This window comes from Lates calcarifer, linkage group LG19 (assembly GCF_001640805.2).
Source record: "Lates calcarifer isolate ASB-BC8 linkage group LG19, TLL_Latcal_v3, whole genome shotgun sequence".
In the NCBI taxonomy this organism is placed as follows: Eukaryota; Metazoa; Chordata; class Actinopteri; family Centropomidae; genus Lates; species Lates calcarifer.
Genome location: NC_066851.1, coordinates 9,039,284 through 9,060,740, shown reverse-complemented (window position 1 = coordinate 9,060,740; position 21,457 = coordinate 9,039,284). Strand labels below are relative to the sequence as shown.

The window sequence follows — 21,457 nt, the reverse complement described above, 5'->3', positions numbered from 1 at the left end:
GGAAAACGTAAATCGCCTAATTAAAAAACATGCATGCCACACACATTCGTACACGTCATACCTCGGTGGCAGGGGTCCACACAGTGCTGCACAGCAGTTGGTGAATATATTGCCATGGCTGTAGGGATTATGGTTATCCTTCCCTCTTTTAGAAGACCATGATCCTTTTATCTGGAGGAGATCACACAACATCAGTCACAATTTCAGAGGTAGAAAAATATCTCCAGCGTTACTGAAAAACAAATCAAGACTGTGCTCACTCTGTTTGCAGCCTGTACAACAATGGAAACTGTGACTCTGACATTATTAGCACCACACTCAAACCAAATGAGCTAACTGGTCTCACTGATATATGAACTCTCACTCATCTTAACTGAAGTGAAAGGAATTCAGAGCTTGAGCTGTGAGGCAAGAGAAAAACATCAACATGAGTTTCCCATGAGTAACAAGGGATTACAAAAAAAAACCCACCTAAATTAAAAACCCTGTGACTACTTGTAAAACCACAGAATAATAACCAAGTATGTGTGTGTGTGTGTGTAATATGCAGGTAAAATAAAATATTATTCTGAATTCCGACAAAAATATTTATCAGTTGTGAAACTTTCTTCTATTTTTTGGTTAATATAACACAATACCTACAAGAAACTCTACAGTTATGCAATTATAGCTTAAAAAAAATCCCCACCAAAAACTGCAATTAATAAAGAACACTAATGCTAGTTCTGATCTACGCTCAGCAGTAATTTATACTCAAGGAACACAAGCTTACAAACGAATACAAAAATATAGTGCGTGTTTTGATAATGTATACTTAACTTAGGAGGTCTCATTATTTTGTGGTGTACATTTTACATGTGGCATATTAATGTCTATTTCATGTTCATACTCACATCTTCATTGGTGGTCTGGTTGGAGCTGATCAGGTACGTATGGAAGCCTGAGAGGCCCACTATTGACCAGACAGAGAAGAAACACACCACCACCTCCAGCACAGTGACACAGTGAAGTCAAGGAATTACTGTCAGACAAAATTTTTATTCAATACATTCTTACATTTAGTCAAACGGACAATAATGTGAGAGCCCATAGAAAAGAGCCAGCATGAAAAAAAGAAAAGAAACGGTAAGTGTCCTGACAGCTAGCATACTGTCCTACAGCCTCAGGGCTGTCCTCTTCTTGCCAATAGTTCCTAGTTACCAGTTCATTTGACTTGGACTACAGAACACTGCTCATTTTCTCTGCTCCACATAAAGCTTAAAAAACACGGACACACTGTTTATCCTTCTGCCTTTATAAAAATGAACTATAGTGACCTTTCACTACATCTTAGGATACAGTTTCTACAAGAATGTCTTGTCCATAAAATAAGATCTACTAATATTCACACATGACAAATTCTCTATTTAGTACCACTGACAAATCCCTGTGGGCATACTGAAAAAATTACTTGGTAGGTCAGTATACTATAATATTACGAAGACCATGAGTCAGGCTGTTAAACTTAACTGTAAAAATCAACTAAATACCCTCACTCTCCCCCTTTTCTCTCTCTCTCTGCCTTTTCTCTTTTATTCTTCCCAATCTCTTTCTCCTTAGCAAGGACAAAACATGTCATCATTCACCTAGTACAAAAGACCGCTACGATACTATCGACTGCAATTCCCCTTCATTAAAGTCCTGTAGGACAGAGCCCGTTATCAGCTTGGCTTGGCACACATTTCTCTGCCAGAGAAACAGTTATCTCACTCAGCCACAGAGAGAAGGACACAAAGAGAGAGAGAGAGAGTGCCATAACCCTGTGCTCTCCACTTGTGAAATAGCATTAGGTATCATTTAGATTTGATCACTTCCAATTCTCCAAACTTGTTTGTCATTTCTGGTTATTATCGGATCCTGGTGCAGATTATTGGATTATTTAGGTGAGAGGAGAAACCAAAACATACTGAAAGCAAGAAAACACTTTTATCTTCAGCAGATTTAGGCTGTCGTTAAAAGTCAAAAGGTTAATAAGGTAGAGTAGATTTCACTCTGCTCTGCTCCCCTGTTGGGGAGGTGACACTAAATTTAAATTATGATGTTAGGTGACTGCTTCCTACCTTTACTGTCTGGATTTATAGCTAAAGGCTGAGGTCAAATGGTGTGAAAATAAACTGTCCTTAAAAGACAAAATAAAAACGTTTGACTTTGACTTGGATTGAAGTCCAGTTGATTATTACTGATGTGTTGATACAATAAGCTGACTTACAGTTCATTTGCAACAGCTGTAGCTTAAGACGTCTCTCACACACTTGGCATCTAGTGTACAGACAGACACGCTCGCGCTTATATCAAATCTCACTCACACAACATCTCTGTGGGGGTGGGGGAGTTAGAGCCAGATGAAATCAAAGACTGACTGAATCAATCGGCAGAGACAGAGAGTGGAGCTGCCTTGCATGCTGTGTTAGCCCAATGGAACAGGACTAATCAGACGCACACCAGTCATGCATGTACTCTAACTGCAGAAAATGGCAGGAGTAAGGGGTGGAAATGTTTAAAAAGACAAATGAATTCTGACCTACAGAGTAACCCATATAGGCTTTTGCCATGCAAGTCAGTCTGTGTCACAATGAGAATAATCAAAGCAAGGCAGAGCTGAGCAACTAAAAACTGAAGACAGACAAGTATATAAAGAAAATCACGGATACACAGCAACAAAAATTAGACAATCACACTTTAACACCTGCAATAAAAGCCAAAAGTCTAATTTCAGTGAAAGGATATCTGGCAGGGCTATCTTTAAGTGCGTTGAGGAACCCACTTTGATGGGAGCCTGTGAACAGAAAAAGAGTTTCCATTAGGCTACTATACAATTGTGTTTGGCATTACATACACACCATCTCACACAATGGTGCATATCAGTATTAAACAACACCAATTGAATGTGGGGACTTTTATCAGAGTGTCAGCAAGATGAACTGAGCTGGGCAGAGGGTGCCCACTTAAATTGGTGTTCCAATTTAACTTCCAAGTGTGAAGAGTAGGAGGACAGAGCCAAGAAAGACAAAAAAATTAAGGGTTGGCCAATTTTATGTGGCTGTGGCAGACACCTCCGTGGTTCCAATCAGTCTGAGCGATGAGTTAACTTTGCCTTTTAATTGCGGCTGTGCAGAGTTCAACAAATGGGTTCAGATAGTGCAAAGACAAGTTCATTTTAAATTACTGTGAGATTTTAGCATTTGAGTTTAGCACTGGAGGATTGTAACTTCCTTTGATTTGAAGCCTGGTCAATTAGGTTTTACCACCGTATGTCTACTATAACTTGCAACATGAGCAGATTATTAGTCGCTGTGATGTTCTCTGACTTGGTCTGAACCCCACTGGGAGGGAAAAAAATACAAATCAAAGAACTCAAACTGCTGTGATGCCTTTTTGCCAAATCTGACAGCACTTTGACTCAACACAGCATGGTTACAATCAAAGAAAAGAGAACAAGCTCAAAAGAGTATTAATCAGCACTACAATTTTCTAGCAACTAATCTTGGCCCATATTTCTGTTCCACTGCAACACTGATCCATTGAACGTCATTTATGCAAACACACACACACACACACCACACCACACACACACACACACGCAGTGATGGGGAGCCCAACCGTCCACTGCCTGCTCCCAGCTGGAAAGATGGTAACAAGCCAGAACGCTGCAGCTTTTCACAACGCCCACTTACAACCTGCTGGCTCGAAACACACCAAGAACATAGCCAGGAGGAGTGAGAGTGTGTGTGTGTGTGTGTGTGTGTGTGTGTGTGGTGTGTGTGTGTGTGTGTGTGTGTGTGTGCCATGCCTGAGTACACATGTCCCCTTTTTCCCTGCTCCCAGCTACTCACGTAAAATAATGTGTGTGATGACAAAGGCGAAGATGAAGATGGTGAGGAAGGAGAGCGAGAGGATGAACATGTAGAAGAAACGGTAGTTCCTCCTTCCCACACAGTTTCCCACCCAAGGACAATGGTGGTCGAAACGCTCTGTGTGGACAGGGAGAGAAGAGAAAAGTTTATTTTGGATACAAGGACACACACCTGCAAGTTTTTCTTTTCATCATGCCACACTGCTGTCACAGCAATATTTCCCCTGTCCAAAGTCTTTGTCATGCACATAGGCTCATATAAAAATCAGAAACCTTGGTAAGTACAAATTTTGAAATCACGTTTCTCCTGAAGACATCTAGATGGTTCTTGAAAACCAGGTTTCTCACTCACAAGACATTTAAAATATGTGCATGTAAACAGTACGAATCCAGACCCGTGGGAAATTAGGAAAAAGAGAAGTGTCCCTCTGGGCCTAGGCATAATAATATATCAATTTTTCACATAGTGCAAACTGGCTATTTATATAAAGTAGCTAATAAAAGTTACAGGCTGGCCAACATGACTTTGTATGGCTGAAAAAAATCCCGTTACAGTGGGACTATGTGAGGGGGGTGGAAGAGGCTCTTTGCTGGGTCAACAGATAAAGTATCTCCAGTAGGACCTCAATATGAGAAGATATGAGGACATTTGAGAATTGTAAATGAAGACAAGAGAGAGGTGTGAAAGTGTCGTCCAGACATTCGTTTCCCGTCCACAGGGATCATGCAGCTACGAACGACTGGGATTTTCCAACATGTTAACATACTGGCTTGAGTAAGCCAACTTTGTGAAAGTAAAGAACAAGTGTTATTGTGCGGCACAGATGAGCCTCTTTCATCTGAATCTGTGTTGTTTAAGTGAATAAAATGTCTGGAATGCAGAAATACTTGCTGCAATATATTCAAAGTACAAAATGTTTATCTGAACGCAGTCTGAAGTGTCCAACTACATGAGGAATTTAAAATGAAATGCTTTCAAATTAAAATTAGTCACTGGTATTTTATTAAAAGAAGCCACAAGCAGCTCCAGCACACTTATCATTTCACTGATTGCTCCGAGAATGGAGAGCTTATTGTTAGTGTGGTTATTTAATCAGTTCCCACTCCGCAGTCCTATCTCTGAGTGTGGGCTACTAGCTGTGCACGGTGGTAGCTGCTTAACTAATTAATCAGAGCCATTATTTGTTTAGTGAGGTGAAATGACCTGCTTTTGTCTTCATTAATCAATGCCTGGTTGAAATGTGTCTGGGAAACACAGCCTCCGGTTAGACAGGGCGAAAGGGGACAGTTACTATTGGTCAGATCTGATTATAACCACAGTCTGCTGCAGTGGTCATTAATATCAAGTGACCAACATTGCTAGGAGAAGACATTTTTGATATTGTGTTAACAATGAGCCAGGAGATCCACTGATATTCCAGAAACCTGAGAATAAATTCACTCTTAATAATGACAGAAGCATATCTGCTGTTTTAGCTTTTCAGATTAACCCTCAACCTCATCATAAGGAGGTGGCAGAGGTAGCAGAGACAATGGCTAATATACAGTATACCAGGTGTAGCAGCTATTTGCTCAGCATGTCCCTCTAATGATGATTTTAAAGTAAACCCAAAAGCTTGAAACATCAACTCCTCTAGTCTCACAATGACCTAATATAGCCTTATTTATGTGCAATCTTCTTTTGATGTATTTTATTGTTTGCCTACATATCAATTTAATCTCCGCAAGTGTCATCTAATGCTCTCTAATTAAGCACATCGGAAAAAATAAACAACAAACAGACCTAAAATCACCAAATCCCAACCCACATACCAACAAGAACCAATGAACAACTGAAATTTAAACACAAACAGTCACGCTGTCTTAGCCTGCTGTATATGCTATGAAAAAAACAGGGCATGACAGCAAGGGTAGGGAAGTGGTGTGTGTGTGTGTGTGTGTGTGTGTGTGTGTGTGTAATAATTCTGCATGCTTATAAGCTTCCTCTATCACTCCCCAGGGGATAAACCTCTTAAAAAGGAAGTGACTCTACCATATTCCTATCCTCCACATCCACCGGGGAGGCCCTATCCATTCTGGCTGCTAACTTATTTAAGAGCTTGTTAGCCCCCTGGCGTTTACAGCACCAGAGGTGGAGAGAATGAGACAGAGAAGTCAAGAGACGAAGGAAGCACTCGTCACCATTTTTAGTTCAAGAGCAAGTGCCAGTCCAATTTGTTACTAATACTGATCACTGCAGACTTAGAGACCATGCAAGGGTTATTAAAAACAAATTGTTTGGGAAGGAAAAACCAAAGTCTTGGTTACGCTAAGGTAAGCTTCATGACAAAGGCTGAATTAACTGACTGACTCTTTGGAGATATGGAGCCATGATGGGTGGAGACCTGGAACTTTGAGATGAGACTGAAAAGTAATTCTTACATAAGGGACACTAGTTAGAACCGACATTCAACACTGGAGTTTATCACTCCCACCCACCTGCAGTATGGACAGTCCAACTACGTGTCTGTTTGTCATTTTTCATTTCCCCTCCCATCTGTGGCTTACAACTATGATATAAACATTTTTTTAAACCTTAGAATCAAGGATTTGGATTTATCAGACTGCTCTGTGTCCATTTTTGGTCTAAAATAGCCCATTTTGAGGCAGGATATCTATACTACTTTATGTAAAATTTTAATTCAAAAGCGAGCCTCATCAGTTTCATTTGTGACTTTAACAACCCACTTAAAATGCGAACAAAGTCCACCTTTCTGTAGGAACATACACAGTCTGTTTGTGAAAATGACTGCCCTCCCATTTTTTTGTTCAGCTGCCAGTCCTTCTTCTTTCCTGCCAGCATGCATCTGCCACATCTGATTACCACCTCCTCATCTTGTTTCCTGTGTTTACTACTTCCTCATCTTTGTCTCCCAGGTTTTCAGTCAGTTCCACTTCTGACAAGGAAATAGACATTCAAAGCAGGAGTTTGTCTCTGATGAGTGAGGGGCACAAAAACCCTGATGAGAGAGATACAGACACACAGGTCTGTGTATCTCGGTCTCTATCTTTTAGTAATTGCCTGGCTGTGCTATTTGCTTTGTCTTTTAAGACAGAGCATGTGGCTGTGAAGAGCAGCAAAACTCAACCACTATGCTGCCATTTTCTTTCTGTTCAGTCTAACTATTCCCTTCCTCTCCTCTGTGCCGATGCCAGTGCCTCTGAGCGTATGTGCTGTACATCCCCTGTAGGTCTGCGCAAACTCAACATTTAGCTTGGCTTGTGTCCTCATATACAGATGTGTGTTTGTGTATGTTGTGTGTCTATGTGTTTATGTGTGTGCCTTATCTCAACAAGGCCTACATTCTATGATTAGACTGATTGATTGCATTTTGCCTGTTTATCAGATCAGTGTTGACCTTTAATAAAAATATAGATGATGATACATATAGGATGGTTTGGTGATGGTTTTGACGGTTTGTATTTTTTATACTACTGTCTCAAAATTAATGAGATAAAAACTTCTTTATACACAATACTGACAAAAAATATTAGCCAAACATACAAACTCGCAACCAGAGAATATCATTTTCACTCACCCACACAGTTGTCACATAGGCTGCAGTGGGAGGCACGTGGCTGGTCTGAAGATTTTGCAGGTGAAGCAATACTTCAGTTTGACTGTCTGGCCGTTAATAACCACCTCTTTGGTCCTAGGAGGAGGCCTGTAGCCTGTACTGCCATTAGCAACATCTGGGCAGAAAGAAGAGAGAGAAAAACAAGACATACATAAGAATCAAAGTCAAAAGACTTTCTGTTACCTGGCTAGGATAGTTTCATTGAAACTATTGAAGCTATTGGACTCCCATATGCAGTAGTACTATGTACATATGACATTGGTGATGCATATACATTCAAGTGGCATAAAAATACTACTTGTTTGAACAAAATGTCGGTAAAGTCTGACGCCGGTATAAATTCAATACTTAGAGACTATATTTTTGAAAATTACAAAATTATGTTACAATTTATTATCTCTTTACTTTACAGCTTACTAAATGCTTTTTACTACTGTAGCACCAGTCAGTTTCTGTAACAACCTATTTTTTACATACTGGATGAATAATGCAGCTAAAAACAACAGAGCAGCACTCTATATGGAGGCTACAGGTCACTTATGGCTAGAAAATTTAATTTACATTTGTAATGCAGTCTCGCTAGAATAAATGTCACACTGACTTCAAAACAATATATAAATCTAAAATCAATTACATTCTTGAAGATAAATTTCTTTATTTGCAAGATAAGGCAGTTCAGATCATCTGGTTTAATTTGTCTTGAAACTGATGAATCTCCACACGGCCATGGTAAGGTGAAATCTTTACTGATCTGTAATTATCCTATGCTATGATAAAAGGTACACATCATGGTATCAGTAGCTTAAAAGGCTTGCACATGGACATCCCACACAGCTCATTATTTTTAATTAGCCCCACCATTATAACTCTTTTGCATGAGCTATACAGAGTCCGACTGCTTTGTGTCAAACTTGCCAACAAGGAACAACCTTTTGTACAGCTGATAAAGCACTACCACCCTAAAATCAGCAGTCATGTCTTCTCCTGAATAAAATTGCGACCCAGTCCAGGTAATATTAACAACAGTCTGGAATTTAACGTGCACTTAACACCACGATCCTCAGTCTAGAATACAAAAAAAGAAAATGGTGGCAAACTGCTCTGAATGGCTTTTTGTGGAGTAAGACAGTAGTGATGACAGGCTAAACGCTGAGGATGAGAGCAATGATAGTGATTTTCAAGCCATAAAAGGTAGAGCCTGTATCCTATTATTGCTCCGTTCGCTTTGAGCACTCTCACACATCGTGAGAGTAGGAGATTTTCTGTGTGTAGGAAGATCATTTTGAGATCATTTACACAGCAAGCCTGTAGCATTGCTAACAGAGTGGTATATGTGTGTTAGTTTGAGGGGGGGTATAGGGAGCGAGAGGCTTGTGTGGGTGTCTGACATTTCTAAAGGAGAGCTGAGGAAATGCAGCCAGTGAGTTCTATTCTACTGAATTTGCCTCTCTTGTGATCAATGCCTACAATGCATGCTCCTCTATACCGGCTCTGTTCTTGTGCTCTCGGCAGACTCCACTGACATAACCAACTAAAGAAGCTATACACGGTTTTGTTTGAATTTTGTTTCACTTGTTAATGAACATTTGTTATTGAACTGATAAAAATAGCTAACTTTGCCTTGGTTTCCATTTGTTTGTTGTGACTATAAAACTTCCAAGTCAGAATAATAGATTTTCCTGTTTTCCCAGTTCTGGCAACCTGGCATGAATGTAGCATTAGGCAACACTGCAAGTTCAAGTGAAGACAGACATTTGGCAACAGATCATCTCAGTGAGCTAGGAATTTATCATAAGTACTTGAGTGCTAGCCAAAGTAGCCTCAACTAATGCCCTACAAAATGATTTTAATTTAAATGGTACAGGATAACCACTCATGCTTTCCTTACTGTAGAAAATAATACTTCTAAAACCATAGAAAATTGAGAATATGAAATGGAAACAATCGCAGCAACACTAAAGCAGCATTATAATTTCATTCAATACATTAAATACTGCAGTGTACATTATACTACTTTTGCAAAGGTTATAATTTTTGACTACCCCCATGTGGGAAAAATAATACAAATACTACTGTATATGATATAATAAAAATATGCTGGTGATATTATTGTTCATTCCCAGGCGGACATAAACATTATAATTCCAGTACAATATGACCACAAACCAAATTAAACATTGTAATCTTCCCAGAGGTAGAAGTCATAACCGGGGTACTGAATTGCATTATATTGTTGCTGTTATTGTTGAATTTCTTTAAGTCTGTGAAGCATACAGTTGTACACGGTTTGATATTGTGCCACTGAAGTTGCAGACAGTCTCCTATCAGGGTTAAATATTCTAGATGTTATTAAAACCAATATGCATAAAGAAAGTAGCAGCTTTTTCACATGTTAAGATGAATTTTGCATAAAGAGTTAGTAACACATTTGTGTACAGACAACAAAAAACCAGTCTATTTACAGCCAGACAGTCTTAAATACCTGACTCTAAATGAAAGTATGTGCACACATCATCCTGTAAATCAGCTGTAGTCACACCTTAAGTACACTATGACCAGCCCATCAACATTCACTACACTTGTTCACAGATGCCTGCAGTAAAATAGGGGGTGAGCAGGGGTGTCAAAGTAGCTTTTCTGCTGAACAAAGCCATTTGTACACTTAGCCATCCTGGCAGCCAAAGCTTAGCCTCACGCCAGTGTCTAGCGGGAGATCCCCCAGAGAGATGGGCCCAGGCCTAAGCACTTGAAGCTAGAAAATAAGGCCAGGTAGACTGGGAAGTGATGTAACAGAACACACACACATATACACACACGCTCTGTACCCACACAAAACCCTCATACACAAAGTTAAATGAGGGTTCAATGTCAGCCAAACTGTGATAGGCGTTGCCTGGTGAGGTATAAAGGGAAACTAATTGCTATCCTACTGTGTATGTGGAGGAGGGAAAACTGGAGCCTTTACCTTTGCAGATGGAGAAGTGTACTGAAATATAATGATGATACAGAAGTACTGACCTCAGCCTGACTGCCAAGATGTAGCACTACAACCAGAGAGGCACAAGCAAATACTGTCCTGTTAAACAGCAATTTCAGGGTCTTCATACTGCAGTCAACTGGACAAACTGAACAGTTTCAGACTATAAATAACATAGAAGATTTTTCCAGTTATGAATATTGGAAATATTAGTGTTTTCTATACACAAAAAGACAGTTATTCAATTCTATGTTTTACAAACACAAATGTAGCTGCATAGAATATCTGACGCAGGTGTTAAAGAGAGAGTATTACAAATGATTTAAATTGAACTGTACAGGCACAGGATATCAGTAAGTGAAGCCTAATACTGTTTCCAATGCAAAGTACAAAAGGCATTGTGAGGGATATTAGAAAAAGCCTGTGTGGAAATTCATTCTAAAATCTGAATAAATTAAAAACTGAATGAGTCATATGTTTTGTAAACTGGAAATAATGCATCAATATAAAGACTAGACGCGACTATATCTCATTTGTTTGAATGAAAAGGAACAAGGAGCAAGGAACAGCCAAATCTATATATTATAGATTTATCTATATTCACTTTCATTATATTCCCTTTTTGTTCTATCTAAATATTTTCATGATTTTTAATATCTGGAATAGCCTCAAGAACAAAAACACTACAGCAATCAATTAACATGCTACAGTTTTGGTTTTTGTTTTTTTAACAATAACTGAGCACCACTGTTTTCTTCTTTGAACAGATTAAAGCCAACATGGTCCCCCAGCAGCCGCCTGTAGGCTGCATTTCTTTATACCTGTGCTATGGATCTCCCTCTGATCTTGCTTAGCGTGATTCTTAATGTATAGATCAGGGTAAGTGATTTGTATCCCATTTAAGCTGTCAAACAGAAGAACATTTATTCCTCTTCAATTTATACTGATGTCACTCCAATTTTTCAAAACAATGACTAAGTGAGGATTAGCCGATTAGCTATAACAAGGCTAATCACAGGTTTACCAGCTAAATAAGCAGCTTTCTGCAGTGAGTATTAATTCTAACTATGGAGCCTATCACTGTCTATAAAAATCATTGTTCCATTACAGGTTATATCTCTTCACTGACAAATCTATTGTATGTGGATAATTATCAAAAGTGCTTTTAAAGAACAGATTGAGAAACACCAGGAGAAGGTACGAGACATGCAAAGAATTACAGCAGTGATAAATCCCCCAGCTGACAAAGATGCTTATTATAGATGGTCAATCAGTAACATCTACTGTATGTGCCAGTGGCAGTTGTTATTATGTGCCGTCCTGTTGTTGTTGGGAGTCAGGCATGAGGTGAGGAGTCAAAGAAAAGTGCAGTAGAAGAGTGTTTACAGTTAAATAGAAGCATAGGATAATTCAGGCTGCCATTGTTTTATTTGAAGTAAATCAAATCAGTTCTCAAAATGAATACACCATCCTTCAGTTTGAGTAGGTTGAACTCTGGCTACTGATGTCATCAAATAGAAGACACAAAAGACATCATTACATTTGAGGAAATTACTCTGGAGTTAAGTGGCTTGTGCAGCTTAAGTGAATTTAGCTGGGCAAAACACTGGACATTCACTGAGGAGGAATTTCCTGCCTGACCTTGCTCTGAAGCAAGCCAAGAACAGTAACACCTGTCATACAGTTCAAACTCAAGACTGAATCTACTTCAAGCTAAAACCATTGAATAGACACTTGTGGAGCAGTATAGCAAAGGAAAACCCACATGATTTGGCTATATTTGTCTTTTCAAAGCAGCAAAGCTCCAGTCCTGGACCGATGAGATATTGCTATATATTTTGCACAATACAAAGCTGGCTGGATGCCTTTTAAATAGATTTAATTTGGTGTGCTGCTGAGCATCATTTCTGATGTGGCCACATCACAAAGCAGCAGCATTAATATGGGTCTACAATGTGGGCAAAACACTGCACTGTTTTCAATTTTCTTCTAGTTTGTGCTGCTCCACTGTCACTGCTAAAGTTATGTAAATATCCAAATTTCCTCAAAAAGACTTTCAGCTGGCTGACTTGATTTTATGACTGTTTCCGTTAAGTCAAATGTATAGCTTGGCCTGTAAAATCCAATGTAGTGTAAAATATGTGGAGCAGCCTACATGGGGCCAACATTACGAGCAGCCACCACTGATTTTGGGGCTAGTAACTGAACCAAAACAGAGCGGGAGCAAAATTTACTGAGATATGAAACCAAAGTGATGATCAGCAGATGTAAAGCTAATAGTAAATGATGTCACTTTTAATTGGTAAATCTACCCCAGGGTTTTATTTTGTGGTACATGTAAGCAGAGGTGATTCTGTGAAATGAGGTGAACTGTACTCTGTCCAGAGAAAGGTAATCTTAGCCCGAAGGCCTTGGCCAAAACCATGAGGACTCAGTTTAATAGTCTGGATACAGAGATGTGACATCTGACTAAGTGAAGGATGGCATGGTCAGGTATTGGACGAAGCTAGAATATGGCAGGATAGACAGGGACGCACAGCTGCTGTTTCACCCTGGACTTCTCACTGGACAATGAAGCCTGATCAGAGCCACAGGGAGACAGGAAGACAGGTCAAAGACACACAGAGAGATTAGCTATTGAAATATCATCTCTATAGCATATGTTAATGCCTTTACTATTACCTAAAATGACGCACGTACGAGAGCATACACCGTCAGCTTTTCTTCCTATAGATTTTTTCAGCTGAAGTGCATTAAGATGAAAGGCATGTGTGTGTATGGCAGAGAGGGAAAGACAGAGGAAGCATTAATAGATGGAACGAGAGAGTGAATTATCAGCATATTGGGTGAATACAGGCCAGTCTAATTACTTCAACAACAACAAGTTTGTTTTGTTGTCTTTTCTCTCCAATACATCAGCTCTGTGGTGACAGCTCTATTCCTGTACAGTGCTCTATTCCTGTCCCCTGGAGCTCTGTCATCCACCGGCTATCATTTCTTTATCTCTATCTTTTTTCATGTCCATATCACTGGACACGCAGCTTGGGGACTGGCCAAGAATAAAGAAAGACTGAGAAGAAAGAAAGCATTGAAAAGAAAGTTATTTTACCTCAGACACCTTCAAGAGAATAAAATGACTCTTTACAGCACAGATGATCAAAATGACTTAAGTAGGTAGACTGTATGAGAAGCTTTAAATTGAATGGGATGTGGATAAACCTGCAACTATACTACTTAACACTGGCCTGGATGCTCGGGGGGTTTGAGTACAGATACTAAATGAATAAAGCCTAATTTCAGCAGGGAAATCAAAGACATTCTTATATTGGTGAGCAAAAGCAACACCCAAACCAACACAATAGCAAGTTTAAGTTCTTTTGCACGTTTAACATAATTCTGCTTATTTTAATTTCTGTCACCTACTCTCCTTCTCATCCTCTATGATACTTCCTTTCAAGCACTTTCTCTCCGTCTCTGTTACTCCAAACTGTGTTAAACTCTTGCTGACATGCCCCCTTTGTCAGTCATAATAAGGGAGGACAGACTGAGGTCCATGTACCTGCAATCCACAAACGCAGAAGTTGAGATGTCAAGTGGCTTAGTAATAGAGCCTCTTTCCACTGGCTGCACACCTATTACTTATTATGCAGCCAATAACAGTGAAGTCAAACATGAATGTGACCTCAAGTGGTTAGTTACACTGAGAGGGGAAAGAGGAGGGAGGAGGCCAGTCAGTGGCGATTTAAGCACCAGCATGAATTATGATTGGGCCGTCATTCAAAACAAGGTATTAATTCATTCTTTACTGCAGCAGGACAGACATCCTAGCATTATGTCAAACAGACATACAGTATATTATCATGCCAAGGGCGAACGGGGGCTTTGACACGAGTTAAACAGCCTGTGCTTCTGATATACCTGGTCATTGCAAGGGCATCTCTGGACCACATCGGCATATTCTGGCTGATTTATTTCACTTTTTTAATTTCAAAAGTTGGAGCCCAGCAGCAGGTTAGAATCAATACAGCCCTGTGAACTGTACTGTCTATGATGATTCATTTAAATCGGTGCCAGCTTTTTGATGTTTAGTGGCATTTAACAGTGCAGTGGTCAGCACTTAAAGGACACAAATGCCAAGATGGAAATAAGTAGCCACCTCCAACATCTTGTGTTGTTCAAGACACAGCTGTTAATCAAAAGAGCCTGGTACGGTGTCAAATTTGCCTCCAGCTACAACGCTACAAGCAGACATACAAGGTGTTAAAATCCAACAAGTATGTTTGCAGAGTCTTATCGCTACAGGGAGAGGAAGCTGTATCTAATGTGATTTAGCTAGCTCTCATCTTAGAGAATGGCTCGAGCTGGTCTCTCTCTGGTAAATGGCTGGGTGCTTTGAGTTTGGCATCTGAATTAAGTTTCTGGCAAGGACACTGGCAAAGGCAACCCCAACAAAACATTTCAACAAAAACGATAAACACAAAGTAATTAAGCAGGGAGCAAGTCAGAGATGAGAGTATTATGTGGGCTTGGTGATAAAGAATATTGTAAGAAATACGTATAATTGCTTTGCCCCTAAAATCGAATGTGTAAATGACTAGACGTTCCTTGGTCAAAACCTTATATGTTTGGTTTGTGACTCTGATAAAAGCATGACCCTCGATTCTCCACAATGCCTCTGTTGTCTGTCAGGAAGCCATTATTAGCCAGCATTGCAAGAAGAGAGGAAATATATTTGAGATGAAGAATCAAAAGGGGCTAATTGGTGGTAATGAAAAGGAGAGGGAAAAGGCATAATTAAATCACACTCAATTCTGCAATATTATCATTTTAGAACAAACTAAGATTTTTAATACCAACATTTACAGACAGCATCCTCACATCACCCAGTCAAGTGTCTCTGATTGCATCAGCAGCAGGGTGTCTGGCTTTTGTCCCCTCGGCAAGGCTCAAGTTTCGTACAAACAGCACACTTTACACAGTCTTCAGTTTATTATGAATACACTTGGAAAGAGTAAGGCAACACTACCAATGGTGGTGAGGTGCCAACCACAAATCATAAGTCGAAAGCGAAGAAAAAGGTGGGTGGAATTCCTTCCCTTAATGCAAAAACTGCTTCATTAATCAAACATTCCATGCGCAAGGTCTTTGTCAGGGCATAATACCCTGTGAGGTGAATCATACTTCTATAATGCCACTGTTTTCATCCCACGCTTACTAAGACATGGCAATATTCTTGGCTTAACTTTAATGCTTTCATGCATGAGCCTCTATTCAGATATACCCACAAAAACAGAAAGCACCGACATCCCCACTCTCAAACACCCATATTGACTGCTCCTGCAGTCATGAAAAGCTTAAATGTCATTGCATCCCTCACTGATGTGCCCATCCTTCCTCCAGCAGCTCGAGCCCTAAGCCATCCAAAATCTATTTCCTCTGTTGGCCTTGAGTCTGGCTGGCAGCTTTGGAAAAAACCGTGGAGTTGTCCTGACATTCACCGGCTAGCCTGGACCATATTAGGTGGAAGGAAGGAAACAGGCAGCTCTGACCATCTCTCGCTCTGATTAGTGCTTTAGAGAGTCTTTTGGATTTGGCATGTGGTAGCTGAACTGATGCCAGCCTGTCTAGTCCTGACATATTGGGCGGGCAGGGAGACATACATAGACATCAAACGTGGCACACTGAAGACAAATCAACTCTTGTCTCCAGTTCAAGCTGGGATAAACAACAAGCTGTGCTACTTTTCTTGACTTCACATTCGTTCCCCAGCCTGTAACAGGTGTATTTCTCCGGCATTAGTAGTACACAAGATACTGACGATGAAGACGACATGTACAGTATTATGTCTTATGTTTTTCATATTCTTTTTTTACCTGTACAAACGTGCCACATTTCATTTTCTTTCAAGGTGGGCTATACTTCAGGCCACCCACTCAAACCTCTATTTCACGGGCCAAAGGCTAAAGCGTTCTGTGGACAGCAGCAGAGTTATCTGCTGACAATGATGACAGCAAAGGCCTAGCTATCAGCTTTCCCTCCTGAAGTACAGAGAGGACTGGAGACCTTGACATCTCATATTATACTAACATTAGTTCCTGTGTTGTTTAGTCAACAGATCAATAAGAGTAGTGTCGAACTTGAGCCTTGTTGGACTTGGGCTTCAAAACATCAACTATTTATGAGGCTGTTGGTGAATTACAGAACTCCTTGAACTACTGGTGGCTGGAGTATTCAAGGGACTTTGTTTTAATTAAGATAGCTACATAGATTACACATGCGCAAGATGGATGCAAAATATAGTGAAGTGGTAGTTTGTCATTTGCAGCACTCCATAAATGTTCTGACTTGTAATTAGGATTTTTATGTAACGTTTTATTTGAGATAAATGTATGGCACTTAAATGGAGTGAGCAAGTGCTGTTCATCAAATTGCAAATCAAATAAAACTGCAACTGAGCGTATGGGAAACAAAACATGAAGTATGGTAGCACTGACATGTGAAAAAGTTACCCATGCTTGCTAAGCCTGTCAGCTGCTTTCTTATTATCAGTGTCTGCACAGTTACATAAGGACAAATTGGTTTTAAAAAAAGACGTTGAGAACAAAAATGGACGAGAGCTGTCTCGGTCAGAAGGGAGATGGGGGGTGGGGGCGGGGGGTGGAAGGGTGTTAAGGAATGAGTCCTGATATAAGTGTGATGGAGAGGAGAAATGAAGAGCACTGACATGAGAATGCATGTCCAAACACACGCAAAAAATGTATATATATATATATATATATAAGTATAAACATGGGAAACGAAAGCAGACATTGTAAACTATTTCACAACTTCAGAATGCATTTTAATCACTGCTTCAAGACAAATGGGCAAAGAGCAAATACAAGTGGTAAAAACAGAGTAAGGAAGAGAGACATAGAAAAAGACAGTCATAAGTGTTTTCTCCTGGAAGACATTGTGAGGCTGGTTGGTGTTGGGGCTTGGGATGGGGTTGGATGATCAAGCTAAGAGTTTACAGATGTGCTACTAATGTCTCGCATGTCAAGCTGCCACGCCATGGCTGGGACCAAACGGCAAAGCACTGCACAGGTCTGGACACAGCAACCAGGGAAAGGAAGTGACGGATGAAGGGTGTTTGAAAATGGGGTGTTTGTAAAGCAACACTATTCTATAAAGACTGATAGAGACTGACAGAAAGAAAGAGAAAACAGGAAGAAAGAGCAGCAAAGTGCAGTAAGCAACTCTATGAAGAAAATGTATTTTAACAAAGATTTCCTACCTTTTACAAGCTGAGGGAAAAAGTATTGACCTTTACCTCTCCGAGTCTTAAGTCTAACATTCCTCACTGAAGGATACAAACCACCTAAAGTATTTATATGTGTGTGTGTGTGTGTGTGTGTGTGTGTGTGTGTGTGTATAAAATCCTTGTGCTTTTACAAGCAAGGTTCTCTCAAATGGAAGATAATGGTAGCCATAATGGCACCAACACTAAAGCAGTCTATTAGTCTCCTGGCAGCATCACAAATGCCATGGGATGTGGATAATTCAGGGAAACAATATCAAGATCTTGTATGCCACAAGCTGCTCTACAGTTAAAACAATCTTAACCTAATTAATCTAAACTCTAAACTAATTAATCTAAAACATTTTCTTGGAAGTGAAATTGGGGTGTACATTCCCAAAAAGTTGCAGCCATGCTCTAGTAAGGGAGTGGTGATCCAAAATCTGCTGAATGATTAAAATGGGCATTCTGGGCAATAATTGTAGTATTAACCTTTTTTTTTTTTTTTTTTAACTTCAAAGAGGCTTAGATAATTGGTATAACTGGACTTATTTAAAATCTGTCTGACTGCATGTGTTAGTGATGCCCTGTGGACTCCATTGTAAAGCTGTGTTAATGCAGACACATCTCAGCAAAAAAGCTGGTGAGAAAAATGTTACTATAACCAATATAAATGAAGCCAAAGCAGCAAAAAATACGTCATATTCATCACATACAGATTTGGGTAAAGACAATCAACAACATGACAACAGCCATTTGTCCATGAACGAGACTCCAGTTTACAAACAGCCAAATGCTGCGCTTGGAAATGCACAGAACAAAAGCTAATTGGGATGAATTGATGCTAGGAGAGGGGGGAAGAGTGGTATTTGGGTCAACAATGTTCATATTTTCAGCCTTTCATTTGTTTATCCTCTGAAGAAATGCTTGCCAATACAACATGGTGCTTTTGCACAGTGCTGTTTCAGCCCACTGCTCCAAGCTCTCTGTACTTTACCTTCCCTCCAAAAGCTTTTAAGTCTCCTAATGAGATTAATTAAGCCAGTCCAGAGTTTGTTTAATGAGGCCCCAGTGGCCTGAAGCACGGAAAGGACCAGCACTGGGAAACAGAAGCTTCAGATTCCAAATAAAAGGACCAAAACTTTAAAAGAGGGTTTTAAAAAGAGGGTTTAGAAAGTTAAACCTTGGAGTAAAGTGGTGATAATCCATTTAGCTATGGGGCAGCACAACACTATTGGAGACTGGCGAGTCAGTCCTGCAACTTACTGGTGAGTAACTAAACTGGTTCTATTACCAGTGTCAATTTTAGCATGACATGCCCTTAAGCATTACACTCCCTACCTCCTCTGAAAGAGTCCATAAGTACCTGGCTGCACTCTAACCAAACATCTTTATGGTAGCCCCATGCAATTTCTCAAATGCTAAATTAATTTTACTGCTTTGACATTGGCTTTAACATTTGTTGCGATTAATTAAGTTAGCAACCACAACTTTGTTTGCTTTAATTTAACATAAAAAGCATTAAAACACATTTGAATCACTTCAGAGTTTACTATTAACACTGATTCTAAATGCAACACCTCTCCATTATCTGTGAGATATCGCAAATATAGAGTAATTAGAACAGAAAATGAAGCCTTGAATGGTTATTTGTCAATTTTTCATCCTTATGAAATCACATCCGTAACACATTCAACAACATCTAAACAGGAGCTGTGTCCAGATACCATCTATATAGATGCAATGTAATATAAGGCAAACAAAGAGACACTAGTTTCATGAACAGACTGAATCCACATCACAAACTGCCGTCTTGGCTGATTCTGACTCATGGAGAGCGATCGTCGGTGCTGTGATGCTGGTAATTCAGTTACACCGTATCAAGTGGTTCCTAATGCACCAACAGTTTTACCTTTCACATCATAAATTGGATTAGAAGTTATCAAAATGCAATTTATGAGTCAGGTAATACATCAAATGGGGCCCCTTGGATAAGTTGGAGCGAAATAAAGAGATCAAAGGCCATTTGGTCAAAGCAGCACCAATACTTCACCTCAGCCTAAAAGCAGAGTGCCTTTAAAGTCAGTGGGAGCTTGATCCCCATTTCTTTGGCTACACAGACAAACTCCAGACACATCAGTCAGATAATCCGGCACTCTGTATAGGAGTTGTAAAGACACACAAGCTCCTCTGGATCAGCACCATGTGGAGAGGCTTACTGAGAGAAAAATACAGTATCTAAGATAGGGGTAACCATAAAGTCAGACAGGGAGGAAGAGAAAGGGATGAATGGAGGGATTGTAACAAGAGATACAAAAAGTCACCTCTTTTTCATACTAAACAAAAGAGCAGCTGAATATGGTTTAGTGATAGAAGACACAGGGTCAGTCAAAGAATATATCCAGGAACACAGGGAGAAGCACAAAAAGGCAAATGCAGAGGAGCAAAAGTTCAATCGCGGCTTTTAATCTAAATTCATTTAATTAGAACACAGTCTTACCTATTTGCCTCTCAAGATCAGCTGCTTCATCTGGGGTGGCCCTGGGCAGCACCCCTGGGTCACTGAAGCTTGTTCTCAGCAGCGTTCCCAATACAAACAGAAAGAGCACACCTCCAATGACTGGGATGGCCGGGGTCAACTGCAGCGCCAGGAACCGACAACTGGTGGGGTGGGAGGAGACGGAAAAGACAAAAGATAAATAAGCAACAAACAAACAAGAAACATACTGTTCTGTCTGACAGGTGAAGCTCAGCTGAAGAGTAAAAACCTGGACCTTCAAATGACCTCAGTCTTGGGGGGATTACTGGACAAACATGAGGTGATGGCCTGAGGGGCACGCGTGTGCCTACTCACATACAAACCGTTCTTATAAACATTAGCCTGTGTTAACAACCTTGGATGGCAGTTGAGATAAGCCCTCAAGTTTAAGAAGTGGTAATACCAGCGATTCATTGTGTAATGACCAGTAAGTGTATATATCCCCTTAAGAGAATAATGGATGTACACATGAGGGTCAGTCTCCTGTGCTGTAATCTGTTCTAATGAGACAATTTAGTATAATCCCATTAAATGTCCAACAGTACAGGTGGTTATTACAGTAATCACATTTAGTCCCACAGAGGTGGGGCACAGGCTGCCACATCCCATTCCATTTGCTAGTCTCTGGTCTATTGGATTGGATTTGGGGGTCAGCAAAGAGGTGCTATTCCTGACAAGGAAAACTAAATGAACATGTGGTAGCCATATGTTTTGAGGGATGCTGTTGAGGAATTCAAAACGGTACAGCAAGCGGAGCCAAGGTTTTCAATAAAATCTGTGTTTATACAAAGGCTCTTGTTCATCTGTTCATCTATTTAAATAAATGTACCAAATGCAAACAAATTATGTAAAACACACTTTGAAGTATCTTTCCTATTTATTTACTGAAATTACATCATATCAAGTATATTTTGTTTATTGGCTTTCATTGGAAGAGGGTGAATTTTAGAGTGAATGTGCAAAAAATGTGAAAACTTTACATCAAGTTATTCCCAAAGTGGCTCTTTTTAATGCAGCTACAGGTGTTATTTTTATTCTATACACTAAATTACTGACTGTTTCCAGAGAAGAACAGTTTGTTTTTATTTTAAAATTACTGCAAGGAAACATTGACTATAGATCATTAACAAACTGAGGATGTGTAAACCACAAT

The 21,457-nt window shown here is 39.8% G+C and overlaps 1 protein-coding gene across 1 annotated transcript in view; it reads right to left on the bottom strand.

The window, feature by feature from the left end:
- LOC108898044 (palmitoyltransferase ZDHHC14-like) overlaps positions 1–21,457 on the bottom strand; it is a 44,621-nt gene that overhangs the window by 8,045 nt on the left and 15,119 nt on the right. The window contains 7 exon segments of the mRNA XM_018697885.2: positions 62–171; positions 894–996; positions 2,767–2,815; positions 3,873–4,010; positions 7,471–7,510; positions 7,512–7,624; positions 20,266–20,426. Coding sequence (XP_018553401.1) covers positions 62–171; positions 894–996; positions 2,767–2,815; positions 3,873–4,010; positions 7,471–7,510; positions 7,512–7,624; positions 20,266–20,426 — 714 coding nt within the window.